Source organism: Mauremys mutica, chromosome 11 (genome assembly GCF_020497125.1).
Source record: "Mauremys mutica isolate MM-2020 ecotype Southern chromosome 11, ASM2049712v1, whole genome shotgun sequence".
Classification (NCBI taxonomy): Eukaryota; Metazoa; Chordata; order Testudines; family Geoemydidae; genus Mauremys; species Mauremys mutica.
The window spans coordinates 84966211-84988216 of record NC_059082.1 but is presented as its reverse complement, the minus strand read 5'-3'; the positions used below and the strand labels follow the sequence as shown (position 1 = coordinate 84988216).

The 22006-nt window shown below is 56.1% G+C and overlaps 1 protein-coding gene across 1 annotated transcript in view; it reads left to right on the top strand.

The window, feature by feature from the left end:
• HS3ST2 (heparan sulfate-glucosamine 3-sulfotransferase 2) overlaps nt 1-6100 on the top strand; it is a 34116-nt gene extending 28016 nt beyond the window's left edge. The window contains exon 2 of the mRNA XM_044980887.1: nt 4691-6100. Coding sequence (XP_044836822.1) covers nt 4691-5309 — 619 coding nt within the window. The 3' untranslated portion in view covers nt 5310-6100. The remainder of the gene's footprint in view (nt 1-4690) is intronic.
• The last annotated feature ends 15906 nt before the right edge of the window (nt 6101-22006 follow it).

The following is a 22006-nucleotide window of genomic DNA, read 5'->3' as shown; positions in this document are numbered from 1 at the left end:
GGATCCTAGTGCAGGGGTTGCTCAGCTGGCGGGCTGCCCCCCACCACTTATTTGTAAACTGTTAATGGCTGCGCCGCGTCTGGCCCCTCTGAGCTGTAATAATGCCTGCAATGCACGGGGAATCAAAGGAGGGAAAGGCCCAGAGAGGGACTTTTCTCACAGAAATCTACACCTTTTCAATCTTGGCAGTTCACCCACCTGCAAAATGTCGTCTTTTCACCAACTGGTGTTTCTCCGTCAAAAGCCCCTGCACCCGCCTGGCTGCATGGGGTGGTGGGGTGGGGTCCCGGTGGGGGCACCCAGCTTGCTATGCTCTGCTTTGCCCACTTGGGTAGGTAACGGGTCCATTTCCACCGAAACCGACTCTGGGCTTGAGCAATTTACATTTTCTGCAGAATTTTGCAAACAAGATGAAATGTCACTTCCTGGCCCGTAGGTGAGAACGTTCCAGTTGTGCACGAGGAGCAGGTTGGTTTATTGGCAGTAATTTCACGTGACCCTAGTGCTGCTCTCCTGTAGCAGGACTGCTCACAGGAGGACACCCAGGGCAGACTCTGGGGCAGATGCTAGGGTGACCATACGTCCCGTTTGCGCGGGACAATCCCGTTTTCAAGCCTTGTCCCGGCCATCCTGACTTTCTGTGGCAATAGGGAGCATTTGTCCGTTTTCTCTTGCTGACTTGGTCAGCTGACAAGAGCAAATGGGACAAATGCCCACTTTTGCCAAAAGAGTAGGAGGTGGAGGTGGCAGGGGCTGAGCAGTGAGGGAGGGCTCAGCTCGGGCTCCAGCGACCCCAGCCTCACGCAGGGGGCAGGCAGGGCTTGGGTTAGTGGGTCAGGCCCGCCCTGCCTGGGGAGGAGGGCTCTGGCCAGCCCCCCACAGTGGCCCATATTCCCTTTGGGAATTTTGGTCCCTGCAGCAGAAGCCTTTTCTAAACCTGAGTTTCCCTGGGCGCTTTGCTGAGATGCCCCTTGTGAAAACCCAGTGCTCATGGGCCTGTCTGCGGAGAGCTGAGTTCTGCGATGTTCTAAGTGTTCTGAACTCCCATCCGTTCCGTGGAGCTGATGGTGCCTGTCTGTCCCAGGAGCCCTCAGCACCTCCCAGGATCAAGCCCTTAGCCCCCACCCTGGGCTGTAGCTCCTAGAAATGCTTTGCTTTCTAGCTGCTGGCCACCCAGGGCATGGCTGTAAGATCAGTGTGTGACCCTCTCCCGCCGAATCACCGCGGGCGGCACGGCTGCCGTTGCTTTCCCTGTCTGCCTCAATCTGGGTCAGACTGCACAGCACCTGATCTTGTCTATTAAAATGACTCGTGCGCTGGGTCCTTCTCCACCCTGCTCCATGGGCTCCCTCCCAGAGGGGTCTCACACCAGGAGGGCCTGAGAACCTCCACTGTTCCTCCCCAGCACTTGTAGACTTTCCCTGGAGCACATAATTAGGTTGAATTAATCTGTGAGTCTCGCTGAGCTGACCCAGCGGTGCTCCAAATGGTGGTTCTTTGGCCTGCACTGTGCTGTCACACGGGGTCAGTCTCTGAGTACAGCTCCAGGGCTGGGCCACTGCCCACGGCAGGATTATCTCCATGGTCCCGGAGGTGTGAGCCCAGGGCAGCCCAGAGAGCGATCAGACCTTGTGGGCCCATCCCTTGGGGCTCCCCTCCCCACCCCAAGGATCTCGTTCCCCCAAATCCCCTCATTCTCTGACAGCAGCAGGGCCCCATGGCGCACACAGCAGTCAGGCATCGTCCCCACATTTCCTCTCGCTCCCAGGCCTCATGGGTGGGAAATAGGGTTGGCTGCAGTGGGCATCAGCAGCCTCCCTCGCCCTGCTGCCATCGCCAGCTTTGGCAGCTGCGGGAGTGCTTAGTCTGTCTGGAGCAGGGCTGGGCGAGCCGGGCTCAGCCAGCAATGGACGCACGGTTGCACCCTCACTGGCTTGTGGCCTTCAGTGCTGAGCAATCGGTGTGGTTGGAGGAGGCTGGTAGGAGCCACTTTCAGCCCCTGGCATCATGGGGCATCCATCTCACACGGTGGCACACCTGCCCCCTGCCAGGGAGGCGCCCATGTGGTGGCCTGGAACTCCTTGGTGCAAACGCCTGCACCAGTGCAGAGCCCTGGTCCTCCCGCTCCCCCAGGCCATTCCCGCTCATGTGGCAAAGCAAATACGACAGGCTGCAAACCTGGCGGCCTGGTGGCTTTCAGCCAGGCACCCACCGGCACGGCACGGTTTGCAGGCTCTGCCCAGCTCGAACTGGGAGCGACCCACCCGGTAATAAGTCCAGGCCTGATTGAGTTAATCCTTTATTCATAATACGCCAGATTGAGGGATAAATCTGCCCTGCCAATGGGTTTCTTTGATTGCGCTGCTCAGCCGTCCAAGCCCATGATTTCAATAGCCTCACACTGGGAAGGCAGGTGCAGTTTGCACAGGGCATGGCCCCCTCCACCCGACCTGGCCAGTGGCTCCAGAGCCAGCCCCACGCTGGCTCCTGAACTGCTCAGCACTTTGCTTTCAACAGCCCAGGCCAAATGCGCCGCGGAAACCAGCAGCGTCCCAGCAGCCAGGAGCTTGGCCCCAGTGCTCGCGGGCTGGCTTCTTTCACGCTGTTTTTAGCTTGTGTCGGGGAGCTGCCGGTCTCCCCCCTCCGGCGCCGCAGGAGGCAGGCAGCGGCCGCCCCAAGGAGCCAGCGCGTGGCCCGACGGCACTAGAGATACGGCTCTTGTGCTTAGCGAGCGTTCCTAGGAAACCGTTGCCAGGGCGCTGAGCACAGCTGTGGGGCAGCTGCTCTCGCACCTGCTGGGTGCACAGCTGGAGCCTGAGCTGGGGGCCAGACATGGGGCTGGAGTCGCCACGCCCGGGCCCCGGTGTAAATCAGGCGCAGTGCTGCTGCAGGCAGGGGCGTCAGCGGCACATGTGCAGGATGGGGGTCCCGGGTCCCTGCCGGTCCGGTGCAGCGTGTCTCCAGGGCAGGGCAGCGAGTGCAGGCGTCAGGTGCTGTGCAGCCCTCCCATGGCCCGTGGAACGGAGTCATGCTCCATCGCGAGCCGGGGGCTGCCCCTTCGTCGCCAGCAGGACACTGGGCTCCTCCGAGGGTCTTGGCCCCCTCCTGCCCCGCTGGCACAGGCGCCCGTTGGTTACAACGCCTGGCCTGCGACTTGGCTGTGCTGGTGCTGCTGGGCCCCCGCCCCCATGAGCCCAACTGGGAAAGGGGCTGCGGGGGGCAAAGCACTATCAGCTGCCCCTGCAGGGTCAAGCCCAGCCAGATACACATGCTGCAGCTTGGGCCAGGGCAGGGCTGTCGCTGTGGAGGGGTGCCGGGAGCAGCCGTGGAAAGGAGGAAACCCACCGCGGGCCCAGGGTCAGACCAAGGCCTGGCTTGAGTTTGTCGGGGGGGGGGGGTAATTGGGAGCAGGTGCCGGGTTCCGAGGAGCGGCCCATTGAGGCCAGGCCCTGCCCATTCATGCTGCCTCTCACTCTCCCCCGCCGGCACAGCTGTCCCGGCTTGGCCCAGGGCTGAGGAGACTGGAGTAGCAGCTCTGCTTTCGCCCCGAGGCAGCTGGGCACCCGGGCTGGAGCCAGGCTGCCCGCGTGGTGTTGGGGGACCCATTAGAGAGCACGGCCAGTAGCTGTGCGGCCCCCCGCTAAGGGCTGGCTTGTGGCTCCCTTCGAGGCCGGTTGGTTTGTCTTTGGCGCTGTGCCCCAGGTAAGGGCAGGCTCCGGGGTCAGTGCTCTGGCTTTGTTCGCGCGTTAATGCAGTCAGGGCACAGTGAAACAATGCAATGGTCAGCATTCCGGAAGGCGCCAGCTGCAATTTGGTTTGCAAATGGCAAAAGAGCTGTAGTAACAAAGGGGAAAAGCTTGACCTGCAGCTCCCGGGGAGCCAGGCTTGTGAATGGAGAGGGGGCTGTGAGCAGAATGGCTGCGCTGGCAGCTCTGGGCTCATCAAGCTGCTTTCTTTTAAAACGGCAAAGGAACTTCCTGCTTTAAGATGAAGGAAGAACGGTCCCGGCACAACACAGGCTTCCTTCTGCAGCGCTGCCCATGCCCCCCCTCGGGCCTGACCTGCAGCCCCCTATGACTGCTGCTCTGCATGCCCCATGGCTCTGCCAGAGCCCCTCCCTGCTGGCCAAGTGAGGAAGGGGGGGCATGTTTGTCAGGCACGGGAGGCCAGGTTCCGGTCTTGCTGTGAAGGCCTAATCCTGCTCGAGTCCATGCGCGGGGTGCAGAGGAACTACCTACGCCGGTGCAGCAGGAAATGATGTGGGTGAGTCGGTAGGTCGCACTCCCCTCTTCGCGTTACTGCTGATGCTGACACTCCACTTGGTAGTAGGGGCAGTGTGGTGCTGGAGGTGCACTGCTGAGCTGGAGGTCTGAGGGCCTGGTCATTCAAAGGCACTTTCAGACTTCACAGGAGTAGGGGTGATAACCCGAGTCTTGGCCAAGTCCACTGGGCGTCTCTCAATCCCTCTGGAAGTTTCAATCAGGCACCGTCTTGTTTTCAGTTCCTGCACTTGCCTGGTTAGTGTCCCTGTGACCCACCTCCCGGTGGGGACGTTGAGCTGGGCTCGATCTATTTCTGAGACAGATGTTCTAAATGTCCATCTGTCTGCCTGGGACACCTGAGCTGTGTTTGCAAGCGCCTTGTGTGGGTCCCAGCTCCTGTCCTCACCTGTGCATTTCTTTGCTTACAGAAGCTTGATGCCCAGGACACTCAGCAGCCAAATCACAATGGAAAAGACACCCAGTTACTTTGTCACCAAGGAGGCCCCACGGCGGATCTTCAACATGTCCAGAGACACCAAGCTGATCGTGGTGGTGCGGAACCCGGTCACCAGGGCCATCTCGGACTACACGCAGACGCTCTCCAAGAAGCCCGACATCCCCACCTTCGAAGGGCTGTCCTTCCAGAACCGCAGCCTGGGGCTGGTGGACACCTCGTGGAACGCCATCCGCATTGGGATGTACGTGGTACACCTGCAGAGCTGGCTCCAGTACTTCCCCCTCTCCCAGATCCACTTTGTCAGTGGGGAAAAGCTGATCACAGACCCGGCAGGGGAGATGGGCAAAGTGCAGGACTTCCTGGGCATCAAGCGGGTGATCACGGACAAGCACTTCTACTTCAACAAAACAAAAGGGTTTCCTTGCCTGAAAAAAACAGAGAGCAGCACTTTACCACGCTGCCTGGGCAAGTCCAAAGGGAGAACTCATGTGCAGATAGACCCTGAGGTGATAGAGCAGCTCCGGGACTTTTATAGACCATATAATATTAAATTCTATGAAACCGTTGGGCAGGATTTCAGGTGGGAATAAATGTCCAGGCCCAGAGTGGTGGTGAGGCCAGCATGCCGCAGTCTTCCATGAGGGTTCAAACTGGAGGCCAACGTGCAAGCCGCCCCCTCCGTCGGCCATCTTGTCCTTCCTCGCGGGTGCTGGTGAGAGCGGCTTTCCGGACCCTGTGGGAGGCCAGGCTTTTCCAGGCCAAAGGCCAAGGAGGATGTGGAGTTCTGTCCCCAGCCCAGCATGTGCCAGGCAGAGACCGCTGGACACAGCCAAGCCCTCACCAGATTCTGTCAGCGGCTGGGGGAGGCTTGTTTTGCATTTGGTTTTTATACTGTGACGGGGGCACACCCTGAGCAGCCAGAAAAGGGCCTGATGGGCCGTGTGGAGGCCACGGGCCATCTGATTTTTAATAATGGCTGGTCGATACACACTGCTGCCCATGCGCAAACTGGCTCAAGCGTCTACCTGGCATGTACCTTGTGCATGTTCCGAAAATAACCACCAATTGGAGCAATCCCTGGCTAAAGCTTCCCGGGCTCTGGGTGGGTCAGTCTCTCTCGCTGCGCAGTCCAGTTTACCAGGACTAGGATGAATGTCCCACGCCCGCAGGGGCTGGGGCCGGCATGGGGCTCTATGACCCATGGGAAGCCATGCCTCTGAGGCTGGGGTGGGCCTCTCCATTTTGCCTTTGTCACCTGAGCGAAGTATGTACCCATGACGATGGTGATGTGTATGCTTGAAAAAAAATGTTTCCAACCACATTGTGATGATACTTTGTCCTGTGAATAAAGCACAGATTTCTGCTGGTACGGGTACTCTGTTGCCACTAGTTTTCTTGTTCAGCATGTGACTTCCTGTGAAATAAAGATGAATAGAACTGGTCCTTATTGAGGTACTTTTCTTAGGAATGGTCTTTCCACAGCTGGGTTCGCCCTGCACCCAGCATGGGGTCTGTGCTCAAACACCCCCTCATACACTATGCAAAACTGCCAATGCATCAGGCGCTGGCCAGATTCTGCAGTGACGGTTGCCAGAGAAGAAAGGAGGGAGAGAAAACCAGGCCATATGGACCAGTGCTCTCAGAGCACGTAGTAGGGGACAGATACCAACTGTCCAACCCAGGATGGATTGAGATGTGTCACCCACTGGATGGGCGCCGGGGGAGCAGTCCCCAGGTATCCCGGGGTGGCGGGGAGTCAGAGGAAAGTCGGCATTTTCAGGCTATAAAGGTGACAGGTTGCCATGGTCGGGGGGGAATTGCTGGAGCTGCCGTTTTCCACACTTATGAGGCACTGAATGAGCCCAACTGATAACAGGTGTGAAACTCTCCTTTCATCAGGCCCGGGCCCTCTCTGTGCCTGGCCTGCTCTTAGCATGACGGATGGGCTCTGCCTGAGGCGCACCCAGCACATTTATGAGCCTGGTCCCTCGCGCCTGTCGGGGGGGGTTGTGGGGAACTTGGCTGACGCAGAAATCTGCAGGTTCGTTCAAGGCTTTTCTGTGGCTCTGGCAGAGGAGATTCTTGCTGGCCTGGGGTGACCATATTTCCCCAAAGGGAAGACGGGACGTCACCTGGGGCTAGCCCGAGGCCCCCATCCTTTGGCCTGAGCAGTCAGGAGAGTGACCCACGCGCCAGGCAGAGCTGAGTCTCATGCAAACAGTCCCACAGGCAGCAGGGCACACGGCAGTGCCAGTGAGCCGCTCCCAGCCCCGCGCCTCACCCAGGCCGGCCTTGTCATTTGGGGACAAGTTGCTCCTTGAGTGGGACAAGCCATGACTAGCCCAGCGAGCAATAAGGGGTTTCCATGCGCTGGGAGGGAAAGGCCTGGCTGAGGGAGGCTCCCAACCCCCAAAGGCCCCAGCTGAGGCGTGGCCGGAGGTTACTGGAAAGGCTCGCGGTGCTGTGACAGCCGTGTGGAGGGGCGCCCAGCGCCAGACGAGCGGGGGGTGTGGGGTGGGGACTCAGGATCAGCAGCAGAGCCAAGGGGGAAGAGGGAGCCCAGTGCTGGGAGAGCAGGGAGCCGTGGGGCAGGATTGAGGGGCACCAGCAGAGCTGACAGGGGGATGGGGTAGTGCCCAGGCCTGGCATAGCACAGGGGGGCTAAGGGGCAGGATCGAGGGGCATTGGCAGAGTTGTGGGGGTGAGTTTTGCACCTCACATGCCATCCTCACACTTAGCCCCGCCCAGCTCCACTCAGCCCACCCGTTCCCGGCGCTGGACTAGCTCAGACATGGGCGATCGGGGGGGCACCGGCAGAGGGAAATTATTCGCTTTGCCTGGCCTAGGCTGAACAGAGCCAGCGCTGGGTCAAGGCAGGGCTCGCCGTGCCCCATCCTCAGGCCAAGCCCAATGCCGGCCTAGAGGTGACACGGCCTTTGCCCCAGCCAGAGCCCTGCTCCTACCCGCAGGGCGTCCATGAGCAGCCCTACAGCGAATAAACGAGCCCATGGCCCGGGTCCGATTGGTAGCACCTTCTCCTTAGGCCAGGTACTAGCTACTGACTGGGGCGTCACACGCAATGGTACGTTACGGCCACACTTAGTGGGATGGTTTAGAAGAGGGCCATGACTCTGGCTGGATGGTGGCTCCAAACCATTCACACCACGTAGGTCATTTTCTCATCTTAATTCTTTAATTCAAATCCTCTCCCCGCCTTCTCCTCCCCGTGGCCCACGCAGCCCATTTGGGCTGGGCCAGGCCCCTTGCTCTCACTGCAAAGAGAAGCGGAGTCAAATCTCCCACACGTCGCCGTGCGTAACTATCCCCGGGGTGGCGGGGACGGAGGAAAGTTACACCCCCGCTCCGGGCAGTTGCTGAATTAGTGCATTCAAACAAACCATGCACTGATCCAGCTGAGCACGTGCAGTGGGTGATGGAGCGTCCTGGTGCCTCGGAATTGCCTGCCTCAGGAGACGCCGCAGCACAGACACTGACGTCTGTGTTTTCCTAATTAATTTGTCAGCTAGAGCCAGGACCAGATGGTTTGTTTTCCCCAATCGTTTAACATGGCCCGAGGGACTTGGCAGAAATTCCCTCTGCAGTGAGCACTGTCCCGCCGGCTCCCCCGGCTCCTGCCCTGCTGTGGCAGAAGGATGCAGAACCCACGGAAGAGGCTCGCGATGCCCTCAGCTCTGGCGAGACAAGGGCCAATGTGACAAAGCCCCTAACACTGCCCCAATGGCAGGGGCCCTACCACACTTACCGTCCATTTTGATCAATTTCACTGTCGTAGGATTTTTAAAATCTTAAATTTCACATGATCAGATCTCGGTGTTGTAACCGTGGGGGTCTCGACTCAAAAGAGGGTGCGGGGGGGCTGCAAGGCTATTGTAAGGGGGGCCGGATATTGCCATCCGTACGTCGGCGCTGCTGCTGGTGGCAGCGCTGCCTTCAGAGCTGGGCGCCCGGCCAGCACCCTCCGCTCTCCGGCCGCCCAGCTCTGGCAGCACAGCAGAAAGGGTGGCAATACCGTGACCCCCGGCAATAGCCAGCTGTCATGGGGGAGACCCGATGTCACAGGCCCTGAATTTGGTAGAGCTGTGCCTGGGGCCTAGAGCAGGGCAGGGATAAAACGCGCCCGCTAGCGTGAACAACCTGCCACATCCCTGGTTTAGCACCTCATTCCCCGTCCAGCGAACGCCCCAGACACCCTCTGTTTTACCTGGGAGGAGTCTGTGCTTCTCCCGGGCATAGGCCCCGCCCAGACAACCCTTCCTGTAACGAGGCCCCTGCCGGAAAGATGCCCCCTCTCCTCCCCCCTGGGCAAAGGGCCACTAGGAAGATGCGCTACCTGTGACCTATAAAGTGAGAGGCAGGAGAGGAGCTCCCATCTGCACCCTGGGTCGCTGCTTCCAGCAGGTCAGTAGTCACTGCCCAGCGGCTCCGATGCGCTGAGTGAAACCTGCTTGGTGGCCTGGCCCAGTGTCCAGACCCCAACTGGTATTAAACTGGCACGCTGGCCACCTCCGTCTTTTAAACCCTAAGAACATAAGAACGGCCAGACTGGGGCAGATCAAAGGTCCATTTAGCCCAGTATCCTGTCTTCTGACAATGGCCAGTGCCAGGTGCCCCAGAGGGAATGAACAGATCAGGTAACCATCAAGTGATCCATCTCCTGATGTTCACTCTCAGCTTCTGACAGTTGGAGGTTTAGGGACACCCAGAGCCTGGGGGTCACGTCCCTGACCGGCCTGGCTAACAGCCATTGAAGGCCTTGTCCTCCATGAATGGATCTAGCTCTTTTTTGAACCCAGTTATACTTTTGGCCTTCACAACATCTCCTGGCAAGGAGTTCCACAGCCTGACCGTTGTGACGCACCCATCACCACGGGCTCCAGGTGCCACGGCTGGCAGCCTCTCATCACAGGCCACCAATCAAATGGGCCATGGACAGGGCAGGGGCAGCAAATGGGGGAAGCTAGTGCTGCCACTGCCCAGGCTGCGTCAGGAGAGGACGCTGTTCTCCAGGGCCGTCACACCACCCTCTCTAAATACAGTGACAGATCGGGCTCCAGATTGTTCTGTGTTTCCGGGCGGCTCACGTGGGTTCACAGATATGCTGGCACCCCAGAGCCACAACCAGTGCACACCCCCTGGGTGTGGTGTCTGTTCCCTCTAGCGGCCCTGAGACCACATCGAGATTAATGCGTCTGCTACAGCCTGAGCTAAGGGCCACGTGGCTTTTAGCCCATGCAGTAGAGGCTCAGACATTTAGCTCCAGAGGTCCCAGGTTCGATCCCGCTTGCAGGTGACCAGGGTCTCCAGCCTCTCCCAAAATGCCTAACCAGTCACACCTGGGGCCCCTCCCATCACACAGAGGCTCATTGATTTGGCCACATTACACCGCTACCTGGGGGTCACTGCAGCAGGGTTTCCAGCAGCCCAGCCTGCAAATGGAGATAACCTCTCCTCTCCTCTCCAGCTAGGCACATGCCTGTATGAGCCAGTCGTGCCCAGAGAATCCCCCAACTTCCTTTATGGGGTGCTCATAAATAGAGGAGAGGGCTGAGCACAAGCGGGGGGGCCAGGAACGCCTCAGTTTTAACCCCACCTCTACCACCGCCCTTGGGGTGGCCTTGACCAAGCCCTGCCTCGCTTTCCCCATCTGCAAAACTGGGATTCAGAACAAATTCCAGCCTCATGGGGCTGGTGTATTCCAGTCCAGTCTATTCAGGTCATTAGACCACACCCGTCACCGGGGTCTCCAGGCTCCTGATGAATGTCTGTAGGGTGTTTTGGCAATAGAAGCCCCCATCTCTAAGCGCTGGGCAGTATTACCGCTGGCTTAAGTCTTCTCCCACCTGCTGTCAGTGACTGCGTGTGTGTTCAGGAAAGCTAGGCAAGGGAGAGGGGGTTGTGTAATTACACACTCCTGGCCCAAGCCTCTCCTGCAGCAACCCATCTCACTAGCCTGTGCCCAGCTGCTGGGCCGAGTGGCCCCTTTCACGCACTGTCAAGGAGGACGCCTGCCGGCACGGTGGTGAACTGTTATTTGCCTCATCAAGTGCTGGCCTGTGTGAATTGTCTATTGATTTCTGTAGTAAATCTCAGCTATTTCTGTCAAAGGTTACAATTTACCACTCGCATCTAAATCACAGTGGAGTGGCCGCTGCTTCCAGCCTCCTCCATGTGAGTGTAAAAAAGTTTAAAGTACCATTTTGTAAACCACTGAGCCGCTCTCCCCTGGGGGGCTGAGGGGGAGTCAAAGGAGGCCAGGAAACGCCCAGCTGAACTGGTCTCCTGGTGCCAAAGGAAGCGCAGCATTAGCATGTAAAAACCTCTGCTCCAGTCCCCAGCCCCTCCCAAAATGCCTAACCAGGTAGCAGCAAGATGCTCCCACCAGCTGTTAAACTGCCATTGGTAAGGACAGAGCCGAGCAGTCACAAGAGACTGGGGAGAAAGCTGCCTTCCCATGCCCACCTCAGGCTGCTTATTCCTGCTTGCAAGTGGCACTGGTCCGGCTGCCTGCAGCACCCTCCCCAGAACTGCCAGTCAGATGGGATTCAGAGGGCAGCTGGTGACGAGGGGAGCAGGCTGGAAAATGGTACTGGAGACCCAATGGGTCCATCTGCAGCTAGGTCGGTAAATAGCGACAACGGATAATACGTGAGAATGAGCTTACGCTTCCCTCGGCCACTTCATCCCCAAAGGCTTCAGAAGCACCTCGTGATCTTAACCTAGACAAACACCACACAAGGCTAAGTTACACACCCCCGCAGTGCTTCCGCCCCGGCATGAAATGCAGCAGGTGCAGAACAGCTCTCAGCAGCAGAATCCTGTTGCCCCTGCTCTGCCAAGGGGGAGCAGGTCCCTGGGGCCTGGCAGATTTTCTCCAGCACTAGGAAGCCACCTGAGCGCATGCTACGTGTCACTTGCTTTATGTACACACACACCAGTCCGGAGGGGAGCTCGGCCCACGGCACACAGGGCAGCCCCTTCCTCCAGGAGTCTCAGCCCAGCTCTCGGCGAGCAGCTCTGCCTCCAGAACCGTCCCGCTGCTCACACAGCTCCCCTCCTCCAAAGCCACCCTCGTGTAACGAAAGCTAGCAGCCCCGTGCCCCCCAAGGAGCAAACCTTGCTCTCCTGCGAGCAGACTGTAACAGCACCACGCGGTGACACCGGCAGTAACACTCCAGCCCTCTAGGGCAGGACATGCCAAGGAGCTCTCGCCGTGAAGCTGCGGGGACATTTTGAGGGCACCTTCAGCCGGGTTACAGAGGCTTCCCTCCCTGCCCCCCCTTTGCAGAGCAGGGCTGCAGCGTCGCAGGTAACAGCACGCACTCACCAGGCTGCGTGGGTCACGGTGCAGGTGTCAGGGGTCACGTTCTATTGGTGGGGCCAGACCCAGCCAATACCCCGCACGGGGGGCACTGCTCCAGGCTGTAACCCAACCGATGGCTCCACTGTGAGGCGGCTGCGAGTAGCACCCGAGGGGAGGCCATGAGCACTTCACGCTGCTCCTGTGCCCACGGCTGGATGACGTGCCCGTGGCAGTGCCACGGTTGGCAGGAAGGCAGGAGCCGCGTGCTTGTTGGCATGTTACAGCCCAGGCTGCTTTGCCCTCTCCCAGCTAGTCCCGCCTTCCGTGGGAACTCAGTGAAAACACGCCCAGAGAACAGGCCCCAACTGCCTGCAGGGCCCCTCCTTGGGCCGACGCTACCCCTGCGACAGCTCCTCCCCACACGCGCCTGGGAAGGGAGCTGGGGAGGAGCCCTCCTATCCTGCCTCGCGTAGGGAGGGCCCTGCAGGAGCCTGTCTGCGTCCATGGAATCGTCGGGCCCTGCTTTGCTTTTAGCAAACAGCCAGCACAGGAAACAAGAGAGCCTGACCCACGCTGTACAGATGTGTGTGCATGTGCACACTCATGCAGGTGTGCTCCCTCACACACACACACCCAAGGCTCTTGCACACAAGTAAACACACTTGCACCTGGGCCACAAATAGACTCCTCCACTGACTTGTGTATGTGCTCTAGAGGCAGTTGTTGGGGGGCTGTGACGGGGTTCCCAGGGTGCATCCTGGACTGTGGGACTGCTGGGCCCTTATTTCCCACCAACTGGGTTGTCTCTCCCTCTGTGATGCTGACGTCAATCTACAAGCCTCTGACAGGCACTGCACATACACAGACATCCCCGCTACTGGCTCCATGAATGAGCTCCCAGCCACTCGTCAACCATCAATAGAGAGATTCCAGCTAATTCCGCCCGGCTCCCCAGCCTTGCAGCCCAGAACTGTACCCTGCTGCACAAGCCAGAAGTCTGGCCAGTGTAAGCTTGTTCCCTAGGTCTCCCCCGCTCAGCGTGGAAGGGACACACACCAGCCTTTGTAAACAGAGCTGAGATTTTTCAATCACTCCAACCAAGACATACTGTTTGAGGTAAAATGCAAAGCAGATTTATTATTAACTACAGAGAGATTTTAAGTGATCATAAGGAGCAAGCACAGAGGTCAGAGTTATTGATAAAAATAAATTTGCAGTTTAAGTTCTACAAATAAGCAGGATTTGAATCAAGCAGTGTCACCCTGACAGATGATACAAGCAGGTTACAGATCCTCACCACACAGACGAGCCTGTGGCCACCCTTCCCCAGTTCAAAGTCTTTGTCCTCCTCCAGGTGTGGAGTTGGGGGGGTGAGAGAGGCCAAGTGATGATGTCACTTCCCTTCTTTTATACTTTCTTCCAGCTTGCTGGAAAGATCTTTGCTGTGACATGGGGCTCAGGCAGTTCCCGTTGGTCAAGCAGTCTCTGGGATAGTGGATTTTTCCTTGATGGGTGTTGCTGAACCATTAATGATCTCTGGGTGCTCCACTGTTGTACCCGAAAGGCTGATTGTGGGTGTTTGCAACATATTTCAGTACCATATACAGCAATACTTCATAACCTCACACACAATGACAGCACATACAATCCACCAGGATATTAACGTTCAACAGATCAAGACTTTTAAAATGATACCTCACAAGGCAGACTTTGTACACAACATATCATCATTATAGGACAGTGGTGAATACGGGGGTTCCAGGGTGCTGCTTTGAGGTACAAAGCGTCATGGGTGCATCAACGACTTCTCTGCCAGAAGTGCCACTGTAGAACTGCTACTGATGGGAAAACAATCTGCCAAGTCCCAGAAAACAACCCCCTGATACAGGGGCTGGAGCCCCTGAAGAACCCCAAGGCAGGTCTGAGTAGAGGTGCAGAGCCAGGAAAGGACAATGAACTTGGCAAGCCAGGCCCTGTCCTAATTCCCTGCCCTGGAGCAATGCTCCCATCTGCACTGCCCTGTCCTGTGCACTCAGGGTGTCAGCCACAACGGTAAAGGGGGGAGGATATTTCAAAGTAACTAGCATTACATGAGGCAGATACAGCAACCTGAGGGAATGGGTTTGAGAGACCTCATGGGAAATGGTTATTGTCCATAGGGAAAAATAGAAGTCATTAATGGACATCTAACGAGAGCCCTATCTGCATTTATTCCCACACAAATCTATTGGTTAGGCGCAGCTGCCGAAGGCCCTGTGGCCAGGAGAGGAGTGTCGAGGTGATGCAAAGCCAGGGCTGGGGGCAGTTGGAAGATTGAGAATTCCTACAGGAAAACAGGATTCAAAGAAAAGGAGAAACATTGACAACGAGGCCCACGAATCCCACACTCCTGGCAGAAAAGCCATTTCCAACCTACTGCAGAGGAGGCCCAAGGCTGAGCCTCCCGACAATAGCGTATGCGTGGGAAATAGAGCGGGGGGATGAGGGAAGGGCTGCAATATCAGACAGTTACTTTACCTTTGGCCTTACAAACGGAGGGAGTAGACGTGCTTCAACCAAGTGTTAGATGTCTAAAGGGTAAGCACATGAGGGCCCAGGAAGGGCTGTAAAGCTGAAAATGTTTATCACATTAGGGGCTCTTAAAATGCAGCTCCAAAGCATTAGTGTAGACGATAGAGCTGGGCCGGAAATGGAAGAGGCTCGAGCTGAGGCATTTGCACAGAGTGAGCCGGGGTTGCTAACGGTCTGTTGCAAAGCTAGTGAGATGCTGCTGAGGCTCGGCCAGAGCGGCTTCCCGCTGGGACGAGCCCCTCACAGCCAGAGGAGGGGAATCACGCTAGAGACCAGCTCAGCACTGCTCCAGCCAGCTGGGCCAAGGAGAGCCCTGCCTGGCTCATGCGATGCAGCCTTCGCCCACGTGCCCAGAGGGGTAGTTCAGAAAAGAGCACAGCAAGCCCTACCCCCCGCTGAGGTTCATAGCAGGCTACGGCTGCCACCTGACAGACACAGACATTCCCAGCCATTCTCGCCCAGAACGAGAGACCGCCCAGCCCAGCCCAGCCCAGCCCACTTTTACCGGCCCACAGTTCTGCCTGACACACCTAGGAGCATTCCAAGTGGAGGCACACGGCCCGCGGGTTGCCTTGCGGCGCAGAGAGCAGGACCAGCAGTTCATTCAACAAGCAGCAGGGAACAGAATTTACTGTCCCTGGGAAGGCGTCTTCTAGGTTAGACTCCGTGCACTGGCCAGGTGCTCCCTGCTATGAACCTCAGCAGGAGAAGCATCTTTCCTTTTTTCTAATTTGGGGGGAGAGGAGTAAGGAAAAACACCTAGGAATTTCCATCAAAAAAACTTTATTTAAAAAAAATGAAGACTGCAAAGCTCCAAAAGACAAGGAAATGCCCGAGTGAGTTGTGCCTCGCTCCCTTAGATGTCTTAGGGCACCGGCTGTAGTACATGGCCATGTGCTGCTTCCCAAAGAACACGTCCAGTGACATTTATCCGATCATCCCATGCAGGGTCGTCCGCCTCCTGGTGAGACATGCCTTGTAAGGCACACAGGGAAGGGTGCCGGGTGTGACATGAGCCCCACCAAACCGCACTGAAGTCAGTGGAAAGACTCCCCTGGACCTCCATGGCTTTCGATCACGGCCACACTGGCCTCATGCATACAAGTGACTTTCACAGCTGGTTTAGCAGACACACTGTGGTGCACGGTGCTACACGAAGCATGTGCAAGGAGAGGGCGTGAGACACTAGTGCCTTACCTGGGAAACAATAGAGGATCCTGGGACTGAAAGTGCTATTGTAATGCATAGAAACTAGCCACGCAGCTTTAAATCAAGCACTTCCCGAGCTGAGTACTCAGCCAGGCAGCCCGAACATCTTGTTCATGTCAGTTTTGTTGTAGATGGAATTATTATATGTATAGTGACAACTGGGTCGTGCTCTCCTCTGAATATCTGACCCTTTGTAACGGATCCTCCAGACTGAACAACATAAAATATTCTTATTTGTGTTTTTTCTTGTTCCAAATGCAAAAGGCCTTAGAAGGAAACTGCTCATTCTCCAGATGGAAAGAGATGGTTGGATCCAATTAGTTTAGCCCTAATGCAGGTGGCTGAGGGATCTCAGAGAGCAGAATGTCAATTTCTTCTCTGATGTAATTTCCCCCAATGATGAAATGGCTCCTACGGAGGTACCGTGTGAGTTTTAAAGTATCACGCCAAGCTAAAGATGGAAGAGTAGGTTTTTTTGTGCTCCAATCCCTTTAGCCTTTGCTGAAGCATTAAATTATAGTGTTGTTCCTTTTTTTTCTTCAAATTAGCTATTGATTTATACATTGAAGCTCAGTTATTCTCACAGGTACTTAGGAATTCCAATGAGAGCTGTCTTGGGGTTTATACAGGTGAGTCTGATTCTGACACACCCTTTGTAATCAGGAGTAACGCCACATCAGGCAGTGGATACATCACATTCTGTCATTGGCATTTGCCGATTTGTCAAAATCAAAACCTTTTTCAGAAACAGTTTGATTTCTACGAAGTTCCAACAGAAACTTGCTGGCAGCTCGCTCACCCCCCCAGCTCCTCTGCAGCCCACCTACTGGCCTGTCTCAGCATCAAGAACCCTCGAGTTTCCAGGGTCTTTGGGTCTGGGGCAGCTCGGCAGGCAGACTGTCCTGAAACTGGGGCCCCATTCCCTTTTGCACGACATTTTGGGTTTTGTTCCAAATTGGAGTTAAACCAGATTTCAAAATATCCAAATCCTCCATGACATGGAATTACCTTTCTCTGCCCAGCTCAATCAATCAAGTGTTATCTGGGTGTGGCTCAGAATCAGGCCTAATGCATCGTTGCCATATGGTGAGCAACCGTAACTGCATGCAGACGAAACTCCCTTGTGAGGTGACAGAGCAGAGACTGACCTAACACGGGATGGGCAGCCAGACTTATCGGCCAGGGTCTGAGAGAAAGGAGCCATGCTAAATAGCTTCCGCTACAGCCCCGGCTGCAGTCGAGCGCTCTGTACGCCTTGCTAACGTGGCGTGCGTGCGGCCATAGCGGCGTTAAAGGCGGTTACAAAACCATTTTCAAAACTGGTGCTGCTCCTCAGGTCTGGAGCGGGTAACGGTCTCCAAGGGGAACACGAGGTGGGACAGACAGGTAAGCGTGATATAGCACGGCCGGGGCTAGCCAGACACACACACAAGGAGAAAACAGAAAGCCTCAGCTGCGCCTGATACAGCACATTCCTGGGTCATTCTTGCTGAAGTCACTTTTGCCAGCTGTTTACTGATAGTTCAGAAGAGAACTTCGCTTTCTTTCAAGTAATATCCGACCTAATCGTTACGTGTGGCCTGAGCTGCGTTCTCTCTGCTCCGCGCTCACACTGTTACCAGACTCGGCCAACACAAAGGAGGTTCCAAGGACAGCAAGAAGCAGCACTGCAGGTACTGGCACAAACGGCATCGTTCTCTCGCCTCAGCCCTGTCTTCAAGGTCAGAGGTAAGAGCCCCAGCACAGCCTGGCGTCTGAAACCGATTAGTCGGGCCGTTCGGTGTTTCCCTAAGCAACGGGTAATGGGATGCAGGGACACCTCCACAATGCTGATCTGTCACCTAGAAATGCCCCTCTGCTCCTGGCTCCTCTCCGGAGGGGGCAGCTGAGTGATGCCTTCAGAGGGGCTCAGCGCCTGAGCGCTATCCACACAAGGCACAAAGCTCCGAGTCCTGAGGCTCTCATGGCAATGAGAAGCTCTTGCACAAGGATTCCAACGCACATTGCCAGGGAGGGGAGGGGAGTTCTGCACCTTTTGTCTTGGCTGTGTGATCACCCCACCCCTCTTAGACAAGCTGCCTGCCTACACTGGGGGGGGGCACCTCACACATTGCAAACACGCCGTTTGGATACGTAACCAAAGGCTTGGAAACTTCCCTGAACTTTTCCAACCCCTTGGAGTCACAGGCCCGCCCCAGGCAAGGGAAAGGGAGCAGCAGAATGCAGAGGGGTGACAGGCTATGAGCCAAAGCCACGTGGGAGGGATCACGCTCCAAACCTGTACTTAGTTCTTCTCTCCGACATGGATCAAGCAGTGTTGCTACCGGACACTGCTCTGCTCAGTGCGACTACCATGCCAAGGGTTTAACCGCCCGGCCTCGCCGCCTCCTTTGCTCAAATGAAGAGCTTAGCATGGAACTGGGCAGGCCTGGGTGGTGGTTGCTTTTTGGCTGTCTCCTGTTTGATGCCTGTGATGGCCTGGTACGGGGGCAGCTCCCCAGCGGGCTCAGACACAGTGCAGACATGTAGGGCTTTGTGGGGCTGCATGCCATCTGACAGAGAATACCTGATAGACACAGAGAAGCCTGTCATCCATTATTGCCCATGGCCTCCCCGTGCAAGGATGGATCAGACGCTAAGGGTTAAAGTTGCACCTTCAGGAACACCTGCGATGGTTGGAGAAGAGCAATCAAAGCTGCAGTGAGTGAAGGTCAACGTCTGCTCGGGCTATTTTGTGCTCCAACAGATCCGCGCACAGCACTTTCTGCGATCCCAGAAAGGCCTCGAGCCTGTAATGTGCATCGCACCAATGAGCTGGAACCCTTGTGCCAGCCATTGCTCAGCTGCAGTTCAAGTAGGATTGTTCCAGCCTCAGTAAAGTGCCTTCTCTGGCCATAGATCTTCCAGGCCACGTATTTAAATGGTTCCAGAGCTGTGGTTATTGCACAGCACGTCACTGCCTGGTCCATGGATGAGTCTGCAAAGCCCAGCATGCCCACAGCCAGTCCTTGATAGTCCTGGTGCGGCCGAGGGAGCTTGTTACGCATTGTTATGAGATGTGCTTCACCCTCCGTTCCTGCTGTTTGTTCAGTGAGGCTTGGATTCACTTGAGTATCAAACGGCCCCCTCTGTCTATCAGCAGAGGCTCTCCGGCCCCATGTGCTCCTCCCTCCCTCCCTGGCGCCAGGAACCTCCCACACCCAGTCATTTCAGTCTCCCCTTACACTAGGGGCAGCTGGTACCTTGGGAGCCCCCCCATCCCTGTGACAGAGGCCATGGAAATGGAATGAATCCTGGATTTCCCAAGCTCTGCAGACAGGAATGCAAGGGCTGCAGGTTGGGTGTGTGCAGGGAACCTCCTGGGAGTGAGCTGTGTCAGGCTGTGGCAGAGTTTCCCGTGGGAAGCAGTGGAAGCCCCGTTATTTGGCACATGGAAAAGTGGACTGGATGAAATGCTAGAAATGTGGAGTAGGGACCAATCCAGGTTGTGAGGGGGATGGGCTAGTTGAGCTAATATGGCTTTTGTCTCAGGTTATTTGCATGCTCTCAGACAAGACTCAGTGCCCCTAAGTGGGAGCTGGACTTCCCTGTTTCAAAGCCAATTATCTCTGATTGTTCAATATTTCCTCCATTAGGACACTGCAGCCCGGCACAGCTTCCCCGCTGTTTAACTACCGGGAGAGTTTGGGGGGAAATATTTTCTCTGAGTGAGGATTTTATAAGCTAGCATCTAAATTGTAACGGCCAGTGTATAATTTTGATAATTGAAGCCGTCTATGTACTTGTTAAGGGAGACGGTGCACTTTGCTCCAATATACTGTGAAGACTTGATGAAAATGTCCAAAGATGGTGACAAGGCAGACCTTTCGGTGCCGTGATTAATGTGCATGCCAAGTCCAAAATGCTAACCCCAGATTGCACAGCGAGGGGGACGAGATTTCAGTAATAGGATGTCAGAACTAAAGTTCAGCCTGTAGTGAAATAGCACTGCCCTTGTACCCGTAATATAGACTAGCCAGCTACCTCCCTGCGGGGCTGCCCGGCGCACACATGGCTACGAACACATGCTCTGCTGGCATTTGACAAAGCCACCTTGCGCTGGCCATAAGTTACATGAAACCTCAGCAAACCACAGGCACGGTGTGTGTGAAGGCTCTGCCCAGAAAGTGGGGATGTCTGCGCAAAGACTCAAACACCATCCCCAGCCTAGCTCATTCTGCTGTGGGGTGCAGACAGCTAGACATCGTCGCCAGGTACTGTTGGGAGGAGGGGGAAGACTTTAAGCCCCGTTGCTAATTTGCCTGTAGTGTTAAATCAGTCCCTTAATGTGATTAACATTTCCTCCAGTTCACTCTGACCTGTAGTTATAGGTGCTAAACGGAGGAGGAAAATACCCATTTAAAAACCAAGCAGTTCAAGCTGTAAGAAAGATTTGCAGCAGCTGCTGGGCTGGTGGATGGTCCCATCCACATACCCCTGCTCCCTGTCCCCTGACTGCTTCTGGAACCCCGCTGCCGTACCATCCAACCCCTCCTCTCATTCCTGACCACCCCCCTGGGATCCCTGCCCCATCCAACCCCTTGTTCCCCCCCCCCACTGCCCCAATCTCTATCCACACCCCTGCCCCCGACCACCCCATGAACTCCCCTGTCCTCTATCCAACCCCCACCCCCACTCCCTGCCCCCTTACCACGCTGCCTGGGTCACCGGTGGCTGGCAGTGCTAAAGCAGCACCACCCTGCTGGAGCCGGGCCACGCTGCCACCCCTGCCGTCACAGCCACTGTGCAGCTCAGAGCACCGGATCAGGCCGGGCTCTGCAGGTCTGCTGCCCCAGGAGCTCACAGCCCTGCCACCCAGAGCATTGCGCCGGCGGCTCAGGCTGTCGGGGAGGGGGGACGGTGGGGGAGGGGCTGGGGGCTGGCCTCCTAGGGCAGGAGCTCGGGGGCCGGGCAGGATGGGCCCGCAGGCCGGATATGGCCCGCAGGCCGTAGTTTGCCCACCTCTGGACTAGATGATCACAATGGTCCCTTCTGGCCTTAAAGTCTATGAGTCTATGCTGAACTGCCCAGGTACATGCTAAAGTTACCTGGTGGGCCCTTGACAGCCAGAGCTGTACCAGGGCTGCAGGAACCGAGGCTGTTTAGTCTGGAAAAGAAGAGATTAAGGGGGACATGAGAGCCGTCTTCAGATACGTGAAAGGCTGCCATTGAAAAGATGGAGAAAAGTTGTTCTCTCTTGACACGGAGGGCAGGACAAGGGGTGATGGGTTCACACTACAGCACGGCAGATTTAGATTAAATCTCAGGGAAAACTCCCTAACTGTAAGAACAGCTGGGACAAGGGAACAGACGCTTCTGGAGGTCGTGGAAGCTCCTTCATGAGAGGTTTTCAAAAGGAGGCTGGATAGCATCTGTCTTGGGTGCTTTAGAAATAAAAATCCTGCATCTTGGCAGGCGCTGAGACCAGATGAGCCTTGGGGTCCCTGCTATCCCAGTGGCTCTATGATCCTACCTGGAGTCACTTTACACTGAGCCAGCTTCAAAGGCTCTGCAAAGCTGGCTTATACTGGAAACCATCAGATGCCTGCTTTGCCTTGGAGTCCAAGATCCCAACAGAGGCCCTCATCTGCACCCACGTCTCACAAACACTGGCCTCTCTTCCGCCAGCTAGAAATAGCCTGCACTGCAAAAAGGTGAGCCGCAGCATTGTAACAGTGCTCGGAAAGACTTCTGTCACAGCCAGGGCTGCCACCAAGAAATGCTGCAACTTCAGGGGGTTATTTGAAATAAAGGATTTGCAGCTGTGCCCAAACGGCAGCGCTCCGACCAGAATAACACAGGGAGCAACACATAGGCTCTGCGATGAACAGGAATTGTGTGATTTCATATCATCGGTGTTCCTTTTCAACATGCAAATGACAAGGCAGGGTGCGATTCTCGCTAATTGTCAATTAGATGGGAAACAGACATCCCCTGCAAAACCATCTGCTTCTATTGTCAGGTCCCATTGTTGCTGTCTGCAGGAAGGGCAGAAAATGACCAAGAACAGTTTTATTTACCATGCTTTAACTGCAGCAAAGGCCAAGGAAATGCTCTCATTTGGCTGGATCAGGGAAGGGAGGGCTGGGTCGGAACCCTCTGCAATTTTGTCTCCTGTATTCATAGAATCATAGAAATGCAGGGCTG